General features: G+C 45.3%; 1 protein-coding gene across 1 annotated transcript in view; it reads right to left on the reverse strand.

Moving 5' to 3' along the window:
• Positions 1-3,006: 3,006 nt before the first annotated feature.
• Positions 3,007-18,684, reverse strand: part of LCMT1 (leucine carboxyl methyltransferase 1) — an 83,876-nt gene continuing 68,198 nt past the window's right edge. Inside the window, exons 9-11 of the mRNA XM_068246732.1 lie at positions 8,459-8,550; positions 5,518-5,615; positions 3,007-3,199 (exon numbers count right to left, since the gene is read on the reverse strand). Of these exons, the coding sequence (XP_068102833.1) occupies positions 3,177-3,199; positions 5,518-5,615; positions 8,459-8,550 (213 nt within the window). The 3' untranslated portion in view covers positions 3,007-3,176. The remainder of the gene's footprint in view (positions 3,200-5,517; positions 5,616-8,458; positions 8,551-18,684) is intronic.

Here is an 18,684-nt window from a genome sequence, read left to right on the forward strand (position 1 = left end):
ACTTCGGCGCCGAGAGGCATCAGAGCGCCTGCACAGGAGCCAGGAAGGTAAATATTGCGTCACCGCTGCACGGAGGGCTACAGCGAGACCCCCGAGTGACGCAGGACGGCGTGGGAAGCCTCATTAGGATCCTGAGGCTTCCCCCACCCGAGGTGAGTACCCCCCAGGGGCCGTTTTGTCGTTAAAGTTCCTCTTTAAGTTTTACTTGGTTTCACTTTCTCAGAAGGCACTGAAAGGGTTACGCCTCTGTGTTTACTATATGGAGAGCTGCCTCATGGGGGGCCCACCTGCAGCCTATCCACAGTGACAGGTTAATCTACCTAAATAAACAGAACACATAGAAGTGAATTTCTTCAGCTATATGTGGAATAAAGACTTTTCATTGTGTGCTGTGCAAGAGTTTGAGTCCGATTTAAACAAGAACAGTAGCTGGATGGAGTTTTGGTGTTTTGGGGTGGGAAAAAAAATATCTCAGTTTTACATTCAAATTCAAACAGCTTGTAACAAACTTGATGCATTAATTGCAATTCATTTGAGTCCTAAAGTATCAATTTATTTTAAACCATCCTTACTCTTTTGTTCTGATACTTTGCCTGAATCAAATCAAAGAGGGTATCTATTTTATTTCTATGAAAGGCTATTTCAAAGTAATAGCTTTCATACCCAGCTGGGGAACAACTGCGCTGACACAATCTTCACAGGGGAATACTTTGCTTACCAGTGACCTTTATAAAGTGCTACGCATTTTAAAGAAGTTGAAAAGATTGTAGCAATCAGGATAAACATCACACTAAGTGCCTGCCTTGTTATATGCATACACAAAAACTAGTGTCTTCCTCTTCCTAAAAGGCAGAGCTCTGCATGGGAGCTTGCTTCTCTGATCCGCTCAGTGACACCTACGCAGATGGACTGACAGGGGATGGAATTAAAGCAAACAATAGAAACATGAAGGAAGAGGAGGAGGCATCCCCTGCAGTCAGCTAGACTATAGCAGCAGTGTTTACTGGTCTAGAAAAGCTGGGCACAAATCACTAGTCGCTTTCTTCTGGGGTTTTGAAGGAAAGTTGACAGTATTAAAGTTGGCAAATGTACATAATGTGCAAAGTTTTTTTAACGTGTACTGTAAAAATCTGGTATCTGCAAAATAAACGTGTTTTCCTGGTTCTGAATATGTATCAAGTTGTCGCCTGACGATTGGTGCGCTGGATGATAGTTATATCAGCAATACTATCGGCATGCCCACTACCCACGTTAAACACTAACCCCACAAATATTGTCTGAATGTGGGTTCATGCTTATTGCGGAAAAGGTTTCTCGCATGCATTTTTTTGCATAGTTACATAGTTACTTGGGTTGAAAAAAGATATACGTCCATCGAGTTCAACCATCGAGTGCATTAAAATTCAGATTTTGGCATGCAATCTCCAGAATGGTTAATGAAAATCAATGGGAAATCACATGCGGTGTGCAAATTTATGCTGCAGTAAGTACTTTTTTACACATGCAAAAAAGTGAATGCAAATTTTAGCAGACGTGCAAATTTCCATTGATGTGCATGCGATTTTAAGAAGTGTGAACCCAGCCTTACACTAACCGCCCTCTCCCCAAACATCTCCTCTACCCTAACACGAACCCTACTATGTCCAACACCCAAATCCAGAGCTGCGCCATGCACTGCCAAGCAATTAGCTGCTCACTTCTGAAGATGTCCGGAGCTTGGCTACTGTAAGCTGCGCCGACAGTAGTTGCTCACTTCAACCAATGTCTGGAGCTTGGCTACTGAATGCCGCACCCCACCACCAGAAGCTGCTCACTTCAACCAATGTCCGGAGCTTGGCTACTGAATGCCGCACCCCATCACCAGTAGCTGCTCACTTCAACCAATGTCCGGAGCTTGGCTACTGAATGCCGCACCCCACCGCCAGTAGCTGCTCACTTCTGCCAATGTCCGGAGCTTGGCTACTGAATGCCGCACCCCACCAGTAGCTGCTCATTTCAACCAATGTCTGGAGCTTATCGTGAGAGAAACAGAGGCGCCAGCAGGATAAAAGGTAATAAAAATTTTAAAATTTGCTGGGAGGCAGTGGTGGACTTACCTCCGGAAGGCAGACTCAAAATACTGTCTGAATTAAACAAATAAATTTATTATTGGTACCCCAAAAGATGCAACGCGTTTCGCAGGCACAGCCCGCTTCATCAGGCAATAAGATAGGGGACAAACAGTAGCTCGTCAGTAGCACGAATGGCACCTCAGAGGTACTGACAGATCTGACAGCTTTAGGCTAGTCCATTCCCTCATGGGGGATTCTTTGGGTTTTCAAAAGCATTTCCTAACAGTTGCTTAGTCTAACTGCTAAAATAGTAAATGTACCAGCCAGCCTCTCTACTCACTTGCAATCTATTTTGTCAGTGAGAATTCGCAGCCACCGCTCAGGGAAAATAATAAAAAATACGGAGAACCCCCAATGAGGAATAGACTAGTCCAAAACCTGTCAGATCTTAACTTTTTATTTTTTTTCACTATAGTGGTCCTTTAACAGTATTAGTGTACCCCTGTTTTTTTTTTTAGTTAAACCAGAAGTGGGTTTTGAGTTAGCTAAGGACTATTATTCTAGGGTGCCCAATCCAGTACATTTTCGTGGAGATCTCCTTTAATTACTTTAAGCCACCAATCAGATTCGATCTTTCTTTAGTTTGTTCCAGGAAACTATAGAAAACCTATTCACCTCTGGCCTCATGCTTACAACCATATTTAAAATAATGGAATTTAAATTTCCCTTTTTACAGTCAACCTCTTTGGCTCGGATCTCCCCACAGTGTATAAAAATAAACCACCAGCTATGCAGTTCCAAACCTTGTACTGTGCAATATTTGCTCATCATAATAATAAAAAAAAAATAAACCAATGAACTGTGAATGAAGTTTGTACTTTGTTGGCAATCGAGTGCATGTGGGCTGCCCAATCATTTAACCCTGCAATGCTTACATATAAAAAACACACAGTGCTCCAAAGATGGTAAGATTTATTTAAAACGGTGATACACAGGCTCAGGAGGCCTATGGTATTGGTCAGGTTATTCTCGGTCAGATCTCAGCAGAAATACAAATGTCTCTTGTGCCTGCTGAATAGTTCAGTGCATTGATGTACCATATCCGATGTACACTCCTCTGTCCTGTCAAAACATGATTTCCGCTAGACCTAGAAGACAAAAATAAACCCATCATTATAATGGTCATCTTGTGGCAGTGGGATGAGAACTCTGGGAGGCTTCATTTAAACATGTTCATAAAGCTGTCAAGAAAGTGTTATACTCACCATGGTGGCGTCCTCCGGTGTTTGTCATGCGCGTGTCTTTACGCACGCACAGGAATACACTGAGTCTTATGGTCCCGTCTGGTTCATTGCGCATTAACAGTTAAGCGTGCATACGCAAACATTTATGCGTGCAACGTATTATGCACGCACATGCGTAATGCATTGCGCATCTTACTGCGCATGCGCAATACATTAATTCTGGCGCCAAATCCAGGGTCTCACCAGTATATAAGCAGTTCTGCCCTTAACTGCAGTGCTGCTCGATCTGACAGCTTGGCTAACCGTTGTTAGTGTACCTTGGCGACTATTTCCTGTTCTGGTCTGTTGTGACCCCGGCCTGTGACCTCGACTATCCGTTGCTCTCCGCCTGCCTTGACCCTTGGGCTTGTGACCTCGACCTCCGCTGTCTGCCGCCTGCCCTGACCCTTGGCTTTTGACCTCGATCTCCACTATTTGGCGCCTGCCCCGACCCTTGGCTTGTTTACCTGACTACGGTTTGCTCTACAAGTTCTGGACTACTCCACTTAGCAGCGTCTCCTGTTCTCCAACCCTGTGTTAGGGTGACCTGTGGGTGCAACCTGGTGGGCACTAGGCAGCTACAAGTCCAACACTCTTGCGAGACGCTCTAGTGAAAACCTGTGGTCACTTAGATTCTGCACCCCAGGGATCCCTCACCTCAGTGGGAAGGTCAACAGAATGCTTGAAGACATAAAAGAAAGTATCCCCACTCAAACTACCACTTTCTTTTTGCGCACAGGGCAACATCCTGACCTACATTTTTAAGATCTCCACTTATCACTATTCAGCAGCATGGCAGTAAGAGTACTATGCCTGCCTGTCTTATTAACTGCCACCACTGTAGTAACTGATCTCCAATGGTCTGTATATGCACTAGACTAATCTCAGCGTAGAGACGGTCGCTAAAGACCACCTCTGCCAAGAATCTAGTGCATGTACGGTGGCCCTGACATGTCAGCAAGAAATCTGGCAGGTCAGATCACCTCACCTGAATGATTCCCAACTGTATTGTTTTCTCCTGTGCTCCGCCCCTCCAGTCATGCGCTGTACCACAGCTGCCGCCATAGTGACAGAACACAGTGTGCCTGTACAGCTTCATCCCCCAAATGTCACTTGAGAGGTGGTGTCTTGATCCCTGCAAGGCTACATTAGTTTGAAATGTGTACAAGGAATTAGCAGTTACACAGGCACATGTACTTCTTGTTTGTGGCTTCTGACAGGTTTATTTAAAGCAGACCTGAACTCTTGCACAGATTTATTCCACATTTAGTTTCTAAACAAATTCATTGCACTGTATTCTGTCTGTTTAGCAAGAGCAAAGGGTCCAATTAGCTCTCATCAGCAACTGTGAATCAGAGCCAGGCTATCCGCCTGTACAGGAAGCACTGAGGGTTAACCCTTTCAGTGCTCCCAGGAAAGTGATACAAAGTAAAAAATTCAGCTTTTTTAGGATTTCCATAAACTGCAATGCTGAATTGACTTTTTTCCTCTAAATGTTATGCTGTGGTTTATTTTTTTTTTTAGAACAGAGAGACAGTTCTGAGTTTAGTTCCACTTTAAACGCTTGTCAATATAGTAGCCAGGGATGGTCAATGAGGTGCAAAAATGTAAGTTTGTAAGGATTTTGCAAATTTGTTGATGCAAGATTTTGCAACCAAATGTATGCGGTTTGTAAATGGAACAATCAAATCACTCCAAGGTGGAATCAGATTGGTCCATTTTCAAGCTGCATTAATTTGCTTACAAAATTTGCCTCACTTTGTATCAATGTGGAATAATTTGCATCTCACTGACGATCCCTAATAGTAACCTTTAGATGATTAACTACAATGCATTCAAATTATAGCGCAAGCAAGAGAAGGGGAACAGTCACAAAGAACTGATGCAGCAGAAGGCCAGGCTTAAAGTGTACCCGAGACAGGTCCCTCGGTTTGCCCCTGGTCCGCATTCACGGAGCACCATTGAGGAGGCATGTGCTCTGACCATGCATGTGCAGTAGCCCACGCTGGGCAGTCTTTTTGGACATCGGCACACTGGAGCGGACCGGGGGGTGGGGTTGTAAGGCTGCAGGGGGTTGGAAAACGCCCCAGGAAGTGGACTAGAGCTTGTTCCCCCATCTCATGTTTACTTTAACATTTGATTTTGAATTAGAAAAATAAATGCAGCAAGACAGAAGTGCTTACCCAAGTCTGAGGAGTCTTTTGTGGCCCAGCTGATGCAGTAATGCAGTAGCAGCTGTTCCAGTAACTCCTTCTCATCTAAGAATTCCAACTTCTCAATTCTGGGAGGAAGAGAAAGAATGAATAGATTATTTATATAGAACTACCAAATCTGCAGTATTCTATAGTGCACACCAATACCTACCTTACTCCTCTCGCTGACTGATTCCATAAAGAATCCGCTCATTACTCTTAGCGGATATTTACTCCTTACATCTGCACATAGGTAGTATTGTGATCACATCCGTGTACACCTTTATTGCTCTATCTACAGTATATTCCCATTTACTATGCTGTAACTACACTGCTATAGTAGATACATACTGCTGCTCTGATGTTTATGGACATCATTGCGGCCGATTTACCAAGCGGTCTTTCACATGAATATTACAGCCAATGAGCTTCCTCATGTTTTCTTCATTGAGGGACCACTGCATGTCGCTGTGTTCACCACGAGTACACAGTCATTAGATTTTGGCATTAGTATGGTGTTCTGGCAGCCTGATGGCGAATCTCAACATACAGCAAAGAGGCGGCAGCTGGAATGTTCATGTAAGCAGGCAGTCAAAATAAAATACAACGAGGAGTCGTGATCATCAACTCACTTTAACCCAAAACAGGCAGCTAATGTACATTAATGAATAAGCCCCCTTTGTTTCAAATGGCAATTCTGCAGCTTAAAAAAAAAAATCTGTATTTCAATATCTGGGCATGTACACCGAAGCTGTGAATAGGAATGCATTAAAGACACCGGAAGTGAGAGGGATATGGAGGCTGCCATATTTATTACCTTTTAAAGTGGACCTGACCTCTTGCACAGGACAGAAGGAAAACATATAGAGCATCTAATGTGTAAACACAGGATATTAACCCTATGTCTGCTTCCATGAAAGCAGGAAGTATCAGCTGTAACTAGGAAATGTTTTTCGTTAAAGGATCACCTGAGGATATTCCACAGTTTTATTTTATATTTAAAACTACTTTTAAGTTTTTACAGTTTTAATTGTTTTTGCTCAATGACAGTCATTGAAGTATGCCAGAGCTAAAATCTATGAACCATTGACCCTTTTTATCTCTTTCTTGCTCTCAGAAGCCATTTTCTGCTAGGAAAACGTTTTATAGTTGTAATTTCTTATCAGTGAGGGCCACACTGTAGTCTGACCCAGTCCTGACTCAGACAGGAACTGCCACTTACATACCTTATGTTTAACTCTTACAGGCAGAAAAAGAAAAAAAAGGAACACAGCATAGTTATTTGTGTGCTAGGCACTGTACATTCACATAAAAGAGAAGGAGGAGTGCTCCATAGTGTAAAACAGTATTTCTAAAAAAATATGCGCAAAGTCAAATTGCACTTACTAGATAAAAGAACGTAATGAGCCTGTATTGATGGGCAATGCCCAAACTAGGTGACCTCAGGGATGCCTCCTTCTGGAATGCTGTGGCCGGCGGAAGTCTGTGCCCAGATGGATGGTGGCTGGGTGGCTGTCTCTGTCAGCACACGGATACCAGAAGGGACAGCCACCCAGCCCCCATTCATCTGGGCACAGACTTCCGCTAGCTACAGCATTCCAGAAGGAGGCATACGTGAAGTCACCTAGTTTGGGCATCGCCCATCACTGCAGGCTCACTACGTTTTTTTATCTAATAAGTGCACTTTGACTTTGCGCATATTTTGTAATAAATGCTGTTTTACACTATGGAGCGCTCCTCCTCCTCTTTTTTCTGCTTCATTACAAGCATGCCTTACAGCTAGGCATAAAAAGAGTGGCTAGCAGTGTGAAACCATCTATCTCTTCCATCATCACCACTGATCCTTAGAAGCGCAAGGTTTCCCTTCTCACTGTGCATACACATGTCTATCTCATCATGTCACATGTCACCTTGGGTATCCTTTAAAGGTTATTATGCTGTTGCTTCTCTTTTAGAGCAGAGAGGAAGTTCTGAGTTCAGGTCCGCTTTAAACAATACCAGTTGCATTCCTGCTGATATCTTTGGCCGCAGAAGTGTCTACAACACACACCTGAAACAAGCATGCAGTTAATATTGTCAGAATCACCTGATCTGCAGGGTCTTTGGTTAAAAGTATTAGAGGCAGTGGATCAGTACAACAGTCATGCGATCTGCAGTTTTTAAAAGGAAATATATAAGTCTCCATACCTCTCTCACTTTAGATGTCCTTTAACATCCAGCTCAGTGGGAGGAGCTGCTGTTTAATCTCTTAAGGTGCCATTACACTTAATCGATTTCCCGCCGGGAAATTGATACGCAACCGCTGACCGTTCGACCGATTTCCGCCTGCAATCGATCGATCCCGTCGATTTGTCCATGTGGAAGATTTCGCTCGATCGCTGGCGGGTCGGGAGTGCGTCGATAGCGGAGTTCAAATGTCCGACGACCGACGCTAGCGACAATACATTATCTGACCCGGCCGGCATGAGTCCCCGCTGTCTCTTCCCCACTCTGGGCTCCAGCTTCACTTACTTCCTGTCGGCGGAAGTTTAAACAGTAGAGCGCCGTCTACTGTTTAACCTTCCGCCGACAGGAAGTAAAGGGATCTATCTGCTGGTCGATCTGGTGGCAATCGACCAGTGTATGGCTGCCTTTACGAGACAGGGCACACAAAGGACTCTGAGGATGATAGCCTACAGAAATGAAGTATCTGCTATAGGAAGTGGCTGGGCACAGGACTCCTGATCAGGTACTTTCAAAACTGTTTAATATCATCCAAACAAAAAGCTCCTAGACAGCTATAACTAGCACTGCCATTCCCACGTGGGGCTAGGAAAACATTTGTGCCTGGTAGTTATCTCCTGTTCACTGACAATGCAAGGCAAGGGAGAACTTACATACACAGTACTCAGAAAAGCAGCGTGCCGTAGGCTAGATGTAGGCGGTTACGCACCTTGCAATGTCGATCTGGGGTAGATTGCTGTAGACTCGAATCATGTCCCAGGCCTCTGCTGTCTCCCACCCATTAGAAAGCAATCTATCCATCTGCAAGATAATCATAGAACAAATTCATTTCTTGAATTAATGTATTAATACAATCCTACACTTCTATAATATAAAAAGACAGATAGACTATGAATTTAACCAATCTACGCCCGCCTAACATCGATTGGCGGCCACAGAGTGGCTCCCCAGGACCACCCAACGCCGAAAGGCGTCAAGTCCTGGGGGCGGAGATCAGCGGGGATCGCGCCTCCTCACTTGAGTGGCGGAGCGAAGCTCCATCAACAGTCTGCCCGCTGCCTGACTGAAAAAAAAAAAAAAAGAAAAAAAAGAAACTGATGTTTTTTCACTTGTGCAGCACTGCAATCTATTGCAGCGCTGTACTGGGGACAGCCCTGTCACTTAGCGGTCCCCTGGAGCAGCTCCGATCGCAATCCCCTCCCATATAGGCTAATGCATATGAGAGAAGATCGCCCTGATTGGCCATTGGGGGAGAGAAAAAAAAAATAGACATTTCTTTAACCTTCTGGGGTAACCCCGAGCTGAGCTGAGCTTGGGGTAAGCCGCCGCGGAGGATCTCTCAGGCCCTGCTGGACCGATTTTCATAATTTTTTTTTTAGAACACGCTGCAAGCACTTTGCTTTTTGCGTGTTCAGGCCGATCGCCGCCGCTCGCCACCGATGCGCCGCGATACAGGTCCCCCCCGCATACCCCTTACGTAGCCTGGCCAATCGCCGCCAGGCTGCGCTATGGGGTGGATCGGGACTCCCTGTGACGTTACGACTTTGATGACGTCACTCCGTTCGTCACCATGGCGACGGGAAGCCCTGAAGGAAATCCCGTTTAGAATGGGATTTCCGGATGGGCTTGATCACCGGCGGCGATCGGAGGGGTGGGTGGGAGGCCGCAGGGAGGGGGGAATCATGTAGGAATCACGCTAGGCTAGCTACATGATAAAAAAAAAAAGGCTTAAAAAAAACCTCCCGTGGCTGCGCAGCCGCAGAACAATTAAAAAAACAGCCTACAGCAGTGATTAGAGCCCACCAACAGAAAAGAGCCAAGATTAATTAGTGTGCTACGTGGTATGGCTCTGCAGCGAGCTGTTACAGCTGCAGAGCACAGAATTGTAAAAAATAGCCTGGTCACTAGGGGGGTGTAAGCCTGTGGTCCTTAAAGTGGATCCGAGATGAACTTTTACTCATTGCATAATTGTGTTCCTTTCCTATAGTTTATAGGGCATTCTTCAAGCCAAATACTTTTTTGTTTTTGTTTTAATACTCAAATTTCCTATAAACTAAATAAGCCCCACCCACAGTTTTCATAGAGCTTTGGCAGTAGCAAGGGCTCATGGGAGCTCAGTCTGGGCAGGAGGAGGGGGAGGTATTACTAGCCAGAGATTTCAGAGGCAGAGGGGAGGAGGAGGGGGGGGAGGGGGGGGGATTAGGTTTTTTTCAGTCTGAGTGCTGATGGTGCAGATAAGCCTGCCTCTGTGTAATGTTTACAAACAACATGGCTGCTGTCATTGTATCACAGGAAGAAATATTCATAATCTATTAAAGCAGTATGCAGACAGATTTGCTGTTTAAACCATCTAAACCAGTGGTCTCAAACTCAATTTACCTGGGGGCCGCAGGAGGCAAAGTCAGGATGAGGCTGGGCCGCATAAGGAATTTCACAATCACGGCGCATCGCTGCCTCTGCCCGCCGCTTTCACTCTTCCTTCACAGAGAGGGGCGGGGAGAGGCGGCGATCAGTGCGGCGATTGACGTCAGGAGGGGCAGAGCTGAAGCTGAAAGCTCTGCCCCTTCCAGGAAATGCCGGCGGATTGCCCCCTGGGCGATTTGAGGGCTCTGCAGCCCTCGTTTAGCGGCGGGGATGCGGCGGATTACTTGGGAGCACTGAAGCGAACTATAAGGAAGCTTTTGCCGGCGAGGGCCACAAAATATTGTATCGAGGGCCGCAAATGGCCCACGAGTTTGAGACCCCTCATCTAAACTGTACATAAGATATATAGACAAGTTACTTGATATAGTTAGTGTTTCATCTCGGATCCGCTTTAAGTGGTTAAAGCAAAATCCACCTTCCAGGTAGAGTCATTGAGAACGTGTACACATATATCTTTTCCCCATCTAACCAATACAAATCGGGAAAGCAAACAGGATGATCGTCAGAATCAAGCCTTTTTATTTTTATTTAGGATTTATATAGCGCCCACATCTTCTGCAGAGCTGTACAGAGTAGATTGTCTTGTCACTAACTTTCCCTCAGAGGGGTCCACAATCTAGTCCCTACCATAGTCCTTTGTCTGTGTATGTATCGTGTAGTGTATGTATCGTAGTCTAGTGCCAATTTAGGGGGAAGCCAATTAACTTATCTGTATACCATCTTACCAGCACATAGTTTGCCTTTTTGGATAAAAGTGTCCGATTTTGATCGCCACCAGCCCCACCCTCCACCGCGCCAAGTAACTTCAATATAAACGCAAGTGATTTTGGACTCGCTGCTAGAGATGCTGTTGCCAGACCTAGTCCAGAATGATATCACCGTATAAAAATGAAAGTGTCGGACGGCACCAAGCTGTAAAAAAGTGTTATTTCGCAGGCGCACTTGCATTGAGGCGGGGCTACAGCCTGCAAGCTGGCACCAGGTTACCTCCTCGCTCAGTGGGAGGAGGCAGAGACCCCTTCGGCTCTTCCCTCTTCAGCAATCACCCACATCCCCCCCAACACATAAGAAATTAAGTGCTGGGAGGACACCCCCCCCCCCCCCACGTGGGTGATCCCAAAATTGGATTAGAAAGGGTCAAGCCTCAGAAACAATCAGTGCTCGATCCCTCGGGCAATAGTTTGGGGCTTAGTGCCTTACAGGCGAGTCACGAGCCTAGAGGCTAGCAATGTGTTGCTATGGAGGAGGCCCTTATATAGCACGATGATGTTATTCTGACAGTCCATCACAAACACTTAGGTGGGTATTTGCGAACCTAACAAGGTATTGCAGCAGGGCTGTGGAGTCGGTACAAGAATCCACCGACTCAGACTCCTCAGGTTAGGATTCAACCGACTCCGACTCCTCTAATTTGCATATTACAATTTTGTTGATTGAAAGTATGTAACATGAAATGAAACGCTTAACTGCCAGCACTTAGGAATTTAAATTACAACTGAAGTGAGAGAGATATGGAGGCTGCCATATTTATTCCCTTTTAAACAATACCAGTTACCTGGCTAGCCGGCTTATCTTCTGCCTCTAATACTTTTAGTCACAGACTAAAACTAGTCCTTGGTAAGAGTGCTTGTAGAAGGTACAGACAGGAACAAAGAACATCTATCAGGCCCTAGGCAATGTAGCTGTGGGTACATGTAAGAGTGATGTGCAGGTGCTCTGCAGGGGAATAAGGGGATACTTCCTCTATTACACATTCTTCGTGTACAATCTGAACCCGGTTTATGGGTGATAGATAACACCGCGGATTCCCTACAGCTCTGTGGGGAGTGCATATGTAGAGTATAGTACTACTGTGTAACAAAGTAAATCTGAGACAGGCGAAATTAAAGTTTTATACATACCTGGGGCTTCCTCCAGCCCCCCTTCAGACTAATCAGTCCCTCACTGTCCTCCACCACCTGGATCTTCTGCTATGGGTCCAGGTACTTGAGCCAGTCTGGCGTAGTGCGCATGCACACACTCCGCCGCCAGGAGCGTACTACACCTGCGCAGCACTATTGAGCAGGTGCAGAACGCTCCTGGCTGTGGGAGCGGCACGCGGCCGGACTGCGCTGATTGGCTGCATTACCAGGACTCATAGCAGAAGATCCAGGTGGTGGAGGAGGGCAGCGAGGGACTGATTCGCCTGAAGGGGGCTGGACGAATCTCCAGGTATGTATAAAACTTCTTTTCATCTGTCTCAGGTACCCTTTAATTAGTAGTCACCAAACCAAATTTTAACATTTTTTCATGAGCAAAGCGAGTGCATAAATTTGCATAAACCAGCATCAGCGCAGAATTATTTCCATCCCATTGACCATCTCTATTAGTAACACGGCTACACATCAGGCTTTATTCTTACAGTATAGATGTTATTTAGTATATATAAAAGATTCCTGTGTACACATTATATATACAGTCACAATCAGATATGTGTATCTGACTTTAAAAATACGGGGACTGCTTTATTGAAGCTATTTTTTAGTAGTTTATTTCATTTTTGTGGACTAAGCAGAGCTATTACTGTATATATACATTATTTATGAGGACTATTATCTGAGAAACATTTTATCATATTTTCTATTTTAATCACAATTCATTAGGAGTCAGTGCATTTTTTCCCGACTACGGGTACCCAAAAATTGCTCCGACTCCTCCTCCACAGCCCTGTATTGCAGCTTAGCAGTTTTCAGTGTTTGGTCACATTCTGAGACCTGACAGGTTCACTTTAAATATGTCTGTCTATTACTAGGCTCCTAAAGAGGATTTCAAACAATAACCCTTTGGTATCAGTCACATTTCATATAGATCTCCCTTGTCCCTGACATTTATTGTCAGCTGCTTTCACAAGGTCGCTAATATCTTATCTACACCAAACAGAGAGAAGAGACTTTCTATCAACTAAATTGATCCTCTTTCAGAACAGAATGAACTCTAGGATGTGTCAAGTTCAGGAACCTCAACAAGCTAGAGAAGTCAAGAAATCTGACTAGTAAAAGATTAATGAAATAGACAAAAAGACTTTAACCTGTGGACAAGGAGAGCACATGCTCATGGCTCATATCTGGAGCCAATGTGTACCCTGCCTCTTCACTTATATCTGAATCACTCCAAGAATAACCCTAAGCCAACTCTACAGCACAACTCTGAATTCCTGACCTAAAACTGTTCCTGGTTTTTATTCAAACTTGCCTCCTCTCCTCCGTGGCCACGATGTCTCTCGCCCACATACACGTCTTTCCTCTACAAACAGCAATGTTGAATCCCAGATAGAAAGAAAGAGCTTAAATAAATAGTCCACAATCACAAAAATTGTAAAATTATTTCTTCACACTTGTTGGTTTTGTTTGTCCTGTCACAAAGTGTTGTCATAGTGCTGATGTAACACTGCATGCAAGGTGACAGGTACTCTTCAGAGGCACCAGGTCATGCCTGGAGCCCACTTTCAGCAGCAATATGTGCTTTCTAGGAATTGACTGTTTATCCAAAACCACCTATGGCGGTGATTCCACAGGAGGGATTGCAATTTGCCAAAATTGCAGCTGTGGTGCCTGCAGCATTTTTCGGAGTGGCTGGATAGTGTACCGATTAAGGGCTCTGCCTCTCAGGTTTGAATCTCAAATTGTTGCTGAAAGTGGGCTCCAGACTCTTCCTGTTCAGTAAGCCAGCACCTAGTCAGTAAAGAGACCTTGGGCAAAACTCTCTAACACTGATATTGCCTACAGAGCACACCCTAGTGGCTGCAGCACTTGTGCATGGAGTCCGAGAAAAGAGCGATATAAATGTTCTGTGTCTAGTCTTGATTTAGTGGATGCAGGGGCTAAAATTTAATTCCCTGAAATTGCTATGGAACTTGCTGTTTTAGTAGCAAAATCCCTAAAAACCACTAAAGTTTTTGAGAGTGATTTGCAATCTCTAGTGGACGCCAGGCCTCTGTGATGAAGATTAGCAGCAGAGTTTCTGGCCTCCACCTGGTTGCAGTCATTCGGCACTACCATGAGCAGCAGCCATTAGGCACTGCTGTAAGCTGCAGCCATTAGGCACTACCATGACCCAGGAAATGCTTTGGAGAGTACTTCCTGGTTTGAAAAGGCTGCAGATCATGGTGATGACCATGTCTGAAAGTTCAGACGAGCCTATGGTGACCAATGCTGCCAGAGACTTCTTTAAACTTTAAAGCACACCTGAACTGAGTGGCATATGGAGGCTGCCATATGTATTTCCTTTTAACCACTTCAGCCTTCAGTCATTTTCCCTTTATGCATCCGAGCAATGTTCACCTCCCATTCATTAGCCTATAACTTGATCACTACTTATCACAATGAACTGATCTATATCTTTTTTTTCCGCCACCAAATATGCTTTCTTTGGGTGGTACATTTTGCTAAGAGCTACTTTACTGTAAATGCACTTTAACAGGAAGAATAAGAAAAAACTGAAACAAGTCATTATTTCTCAGTTTTCGGCCATTATAGTTTTAAAATAATACATGCCTCCATAATTAAAACCTACGTATTGTATTTGCCTAATAGTCCCGGGTATTACACCGTTTCATGTCCCTATCACAATGTATGGTGACAATATTTTATTTGGAAATAAAAGTGCATTTTTTCCGTCTTGCATCCATCACTGTTTAAAAGCTTATATTAAAAAAGAAAAAAAGAAAAATATTTCATCTTTACATAGTTTAGACCCTTAGGTAAATATTTACGTTTTATTATTGTAATTTTTTTATTAAACATTTTATTTTGGTGTTTTTGGGAGGGTGGGATGTAAATTGTAATTTTTTTTAATGTAAATGGGTGTATTTTTTTTACATGTATTGTAGTTTTACTATTTGGCCACAAGATGGCAGCCATGAGTTTGTTTACAATTACGTCACTAAGCGTAACATGTATGCTTAGAGGGAGGTAGGGGGACGTAAGAGGCAGCAAAAGCGAGGCTTCCGAGAGAAGCCCTCTTTTTCTGCAAGGCATCACTGATCAGGCACCATGGCCTGATTCATTGATCCCTCGGCTAATGAACCGTGTGATCGGGCGTGGGAGCGCACATGGCCTTCTGGACGTAGCTTCTACGTCCAGGAGGCTTAAATGGTTAAACAATACTAGTTGCCTGGCAGTCCTGCTGATCTCTTTGGCTGCAGTAGTGTCTTAATCACATACCTCAGAGGTGCTCTCACTTTTTCGGCTTGTGAGCTACTTCAAAAAATTAGCAAGCCAAATGATCTACCTATGTGCAATTTTAGGAGCACAATTGTATACACAGAATGGAAAATTTAGTGCGGTCAGGATCTACCATGAAGTCCTTGTGATCTACCGGTAGATCGTGATCTACCTAATGGGCACCCCTGACATACCTGAAATAAGCATGCAGGCAGCTAATCATTTCAGATTTTTGTCCGAAACAAATACTTTTAGCCATAGACTAGGCCTGAACGATTTAAGGAAAAGACTGAATTGCACGATTTCGATTCTGTAGACGATTTTTGATGCACAACGATAGATCAGTTCACTCTGACCATCCAGTCGCTCTCTACCTAATGGGGGACAGTCTGAATCAACTACTATAACTACGGTCCCCTCTCTGTCTGTCCCGTGTGCTGCTGGCTGGGGGGTGATAGTGACTCTGACACTGAAAACAGTACTGAGCAGTGTATAAATCGGAAGTCAGCTAGATATATGCAGAGGAATATATACTGTATATGCCAGCGTATGAGATAACCCCTCAAATTTCCAGTTGAAATAAAGAGTTTGGCATATACTCGCCGTTTAAGACTACCCCTTTTCACAACTTGCCTCCTCCATCCTCCTGGCGCACCCCTGAATACACCTTTGCATAATACTGGGTGCCGCAGTGATCCAGGGGAGGGAAAAGAGATCAGGCTGTGATTTTTAAGAACTTGGTGTCAGGTGCGGGGTGTCAGTATTTGAGCCAGGCAGAGCTTACCGGTTGAAGCAGCCTTGGCGGAAAGGTCCGCTAGTGTCCTGGGTCCTTCTATGTCCTCCACTGTCCCCCTGCATCATTTACTGTATGTCCACGTCTTGTGTGTTTGAAAACTCAAAGCTGCAATACCATATAGCGTCTTGCGAGCAGCCGCTCGCCTGGGTAACAGGGCAGCTTCCTTGTTCCTTGTTCCGGGTCACCTAACTGGTGACATGCGCTCCACAATTAAGTGTCTTCCTATGCACGTCACCAGTCAGGTGACCCGGAACAAGGAAGCTGCCCTGTTACCCAGGCGAGCGGCTGCTCGCAAGACGCTATGGTATTGCAGCTTTGATTTTTCAAACACACGGGACGTGGACATGAATGATGCAGGGGGACAGTGGAGGACATAGAAGGACCCAGGACATGAGCGGACCTTTCCGCCAAGGCTGCTGCAACCGGTAAGCTCTGCCTGGCACAATATTGACACCCCGCACCTGACACCCGGCGTATAAGACGACCCCCCACTTTGCTGAAGATTTTCAAGGTTCAAAAAGTCGTCTTATACGCCGGAATATACGGTAATCATATTGCCCTACCTCTACATATATCTAGCTGACTTCCTATCTATACACTGCTCAGTACTGTGACATGACAGCAGTGACTCCCCATGTAACCTATCAGTGCTTAGGGGAGATGAGTGAAATAGTTGTGCGAGTGCTAGAAGCTGTCCAGCCAGCAGCAGCAGCGTGATATTTTCAGTGTCAGAGTCACTATCACCCCACAGCCAGGCAGCTCACACGGGACAGGCAGAGTGGACTGCAGCCAGTAATAGTAGTTGTCGCAGACTGTCCCCCGTCAGGTAGAGAGAGCGGACAGAAGTTAATTGCCGTGTTAATGGCTCTCCCGTTGTGATGGGTCGTTCGCGAACGAGCCGGCTCTAAGCGCCGGCTCTTTGCTGTTAACGACAAGAGCCGGCTCTCAGTTTTAAAAGAGCCGATGCCTCAGCCGCCCCACACAGCTCTGATTTGCTATGTAATAAAGGGCGCTGAGGCATGCTGGGAGATGTAGTCCTCTTGCAGCTTGTAGGAGTGTATGGGGCGGGGCAGAGCAGTAGCGATTGCCCCAGTCAGCGAAGCAGTCTGGAGTTGTCATGGAGACGGGGGCGGGGCTTTTACTCCGATTCTGAGTGGTGTCCAGTGATATTTAATGAAGAGCGGATTGAGAGCCGTAAGAGCCGGCTCTTTAATGGGAGCCGATTCAGAAGAGCCGATTCTCTAAGAAGAGCCGGGATTCCCATCACTACTCTCCCGGGCAGCGCGTCTCCGGCTCTTCATCTTCCGGGGGTAGGGGCGGGACCAGCCCTCCTTCCCCGTCTGCCCCATTCACCAGCCCGGCTGTCACTCGGCGAGGGAGGAGGCATGGTCCGAATTGTTAACCCCTCACTGGCCTCCTCTCCAGCATCTACAGGGGAAGGTCCCGGTTTTATTTACACATGCAGAGCGGCAGAGAAAACCGCAGCAAAACCGAAGCTCTGACGATCTCAAGATCGTCTTAACCTTGATCACGATTTTCGGTTTAAAACCGAAAATCGTTCAGCCCTACCATAGACCCTGAAAACTATGCAGAGGCAGAGAATCAGCAGCACTTCCAGGCAACAGGTATAGTTTGTACATGGCGAGGAAAGGAACAGCGCTACTTAAAAACAGATTGCATCCTTATGACTACCTGCTTGAGAGTGCAAGCCCCACTAGTGGGATAAAATACACACCCAGCATTCAAATAAAATGCACCTGTCTACCATTGGAGGATGATGGTTTCCGTAATAGCTTGCATGCAACTTATTAGGTACTCGTCCCTCCCACTGCAAAGAAGTCATCCCCATGGGAGGGGCCCTAACACTAACTAATCCTAAATTATGCATATGCATAGCCTGGGTGCGCTACCAAGTAAAAATTCAAAATTGCGCAAAGGTGGATTAGCGCATCACCAGGCCACCTCCGAATGGCCACCAATCAGAGGTGCGCTGAGCCCCCCCAAGAAACTACAAACACACATTGAAACCAAACCGAAGCTCTGCATATACATCAATAAGCAATGCTATTAAATAGTATGGTTTAAAAGGAATAAAAATTGGCAGCCTTTATATCCCTCAGGAAACTTTAACAACAGCCTTGAAAAGATATATCTCATTAAATGCGGTCAATGACTAGTACATCCTTGGCGTTCCCATAAAAAAAACGTTAAGAGATACAGATACTCCCGCTATCACATAAGAAGTGTGAAACCAGCACAAGTCACACTAGTTACGCAACAAGGAGATATACAAGAGTTATAAGAGCAGAACAGTCAATGTGGATCAATAGAAATCAATTTCCTCTACAGGCTATTTTGCTACTGCAGCACAGATAGGCGACACATTAGCCCGGTGGTGCTGATAGGATGTCTCTCCTCTGACTGGAGTGACTGACAGGCCTCTATTCCAGCTTGGAGGTAGCCAGCAACTCAGAGGGCAGCGAATGATGAAGGAAGGATCTGACCTGATTTGAT

Source organism: Hyperolius riggenbachi, chromosome 7 (genome assembly GCF_040937935.1).
Source record: "Hyperolius riggenbachi isolate aHypRig1 chromosome 7, aHypRig1.pri, whole genome shotgun sequence".
In the NCBI taxonomy this organism is placed as follows: Eukaryota; Metazoa; Chordata; class Amphibia; order Anura; family Hyperoliidae; genus Hyperolius; species Hyperolius riggenbachi.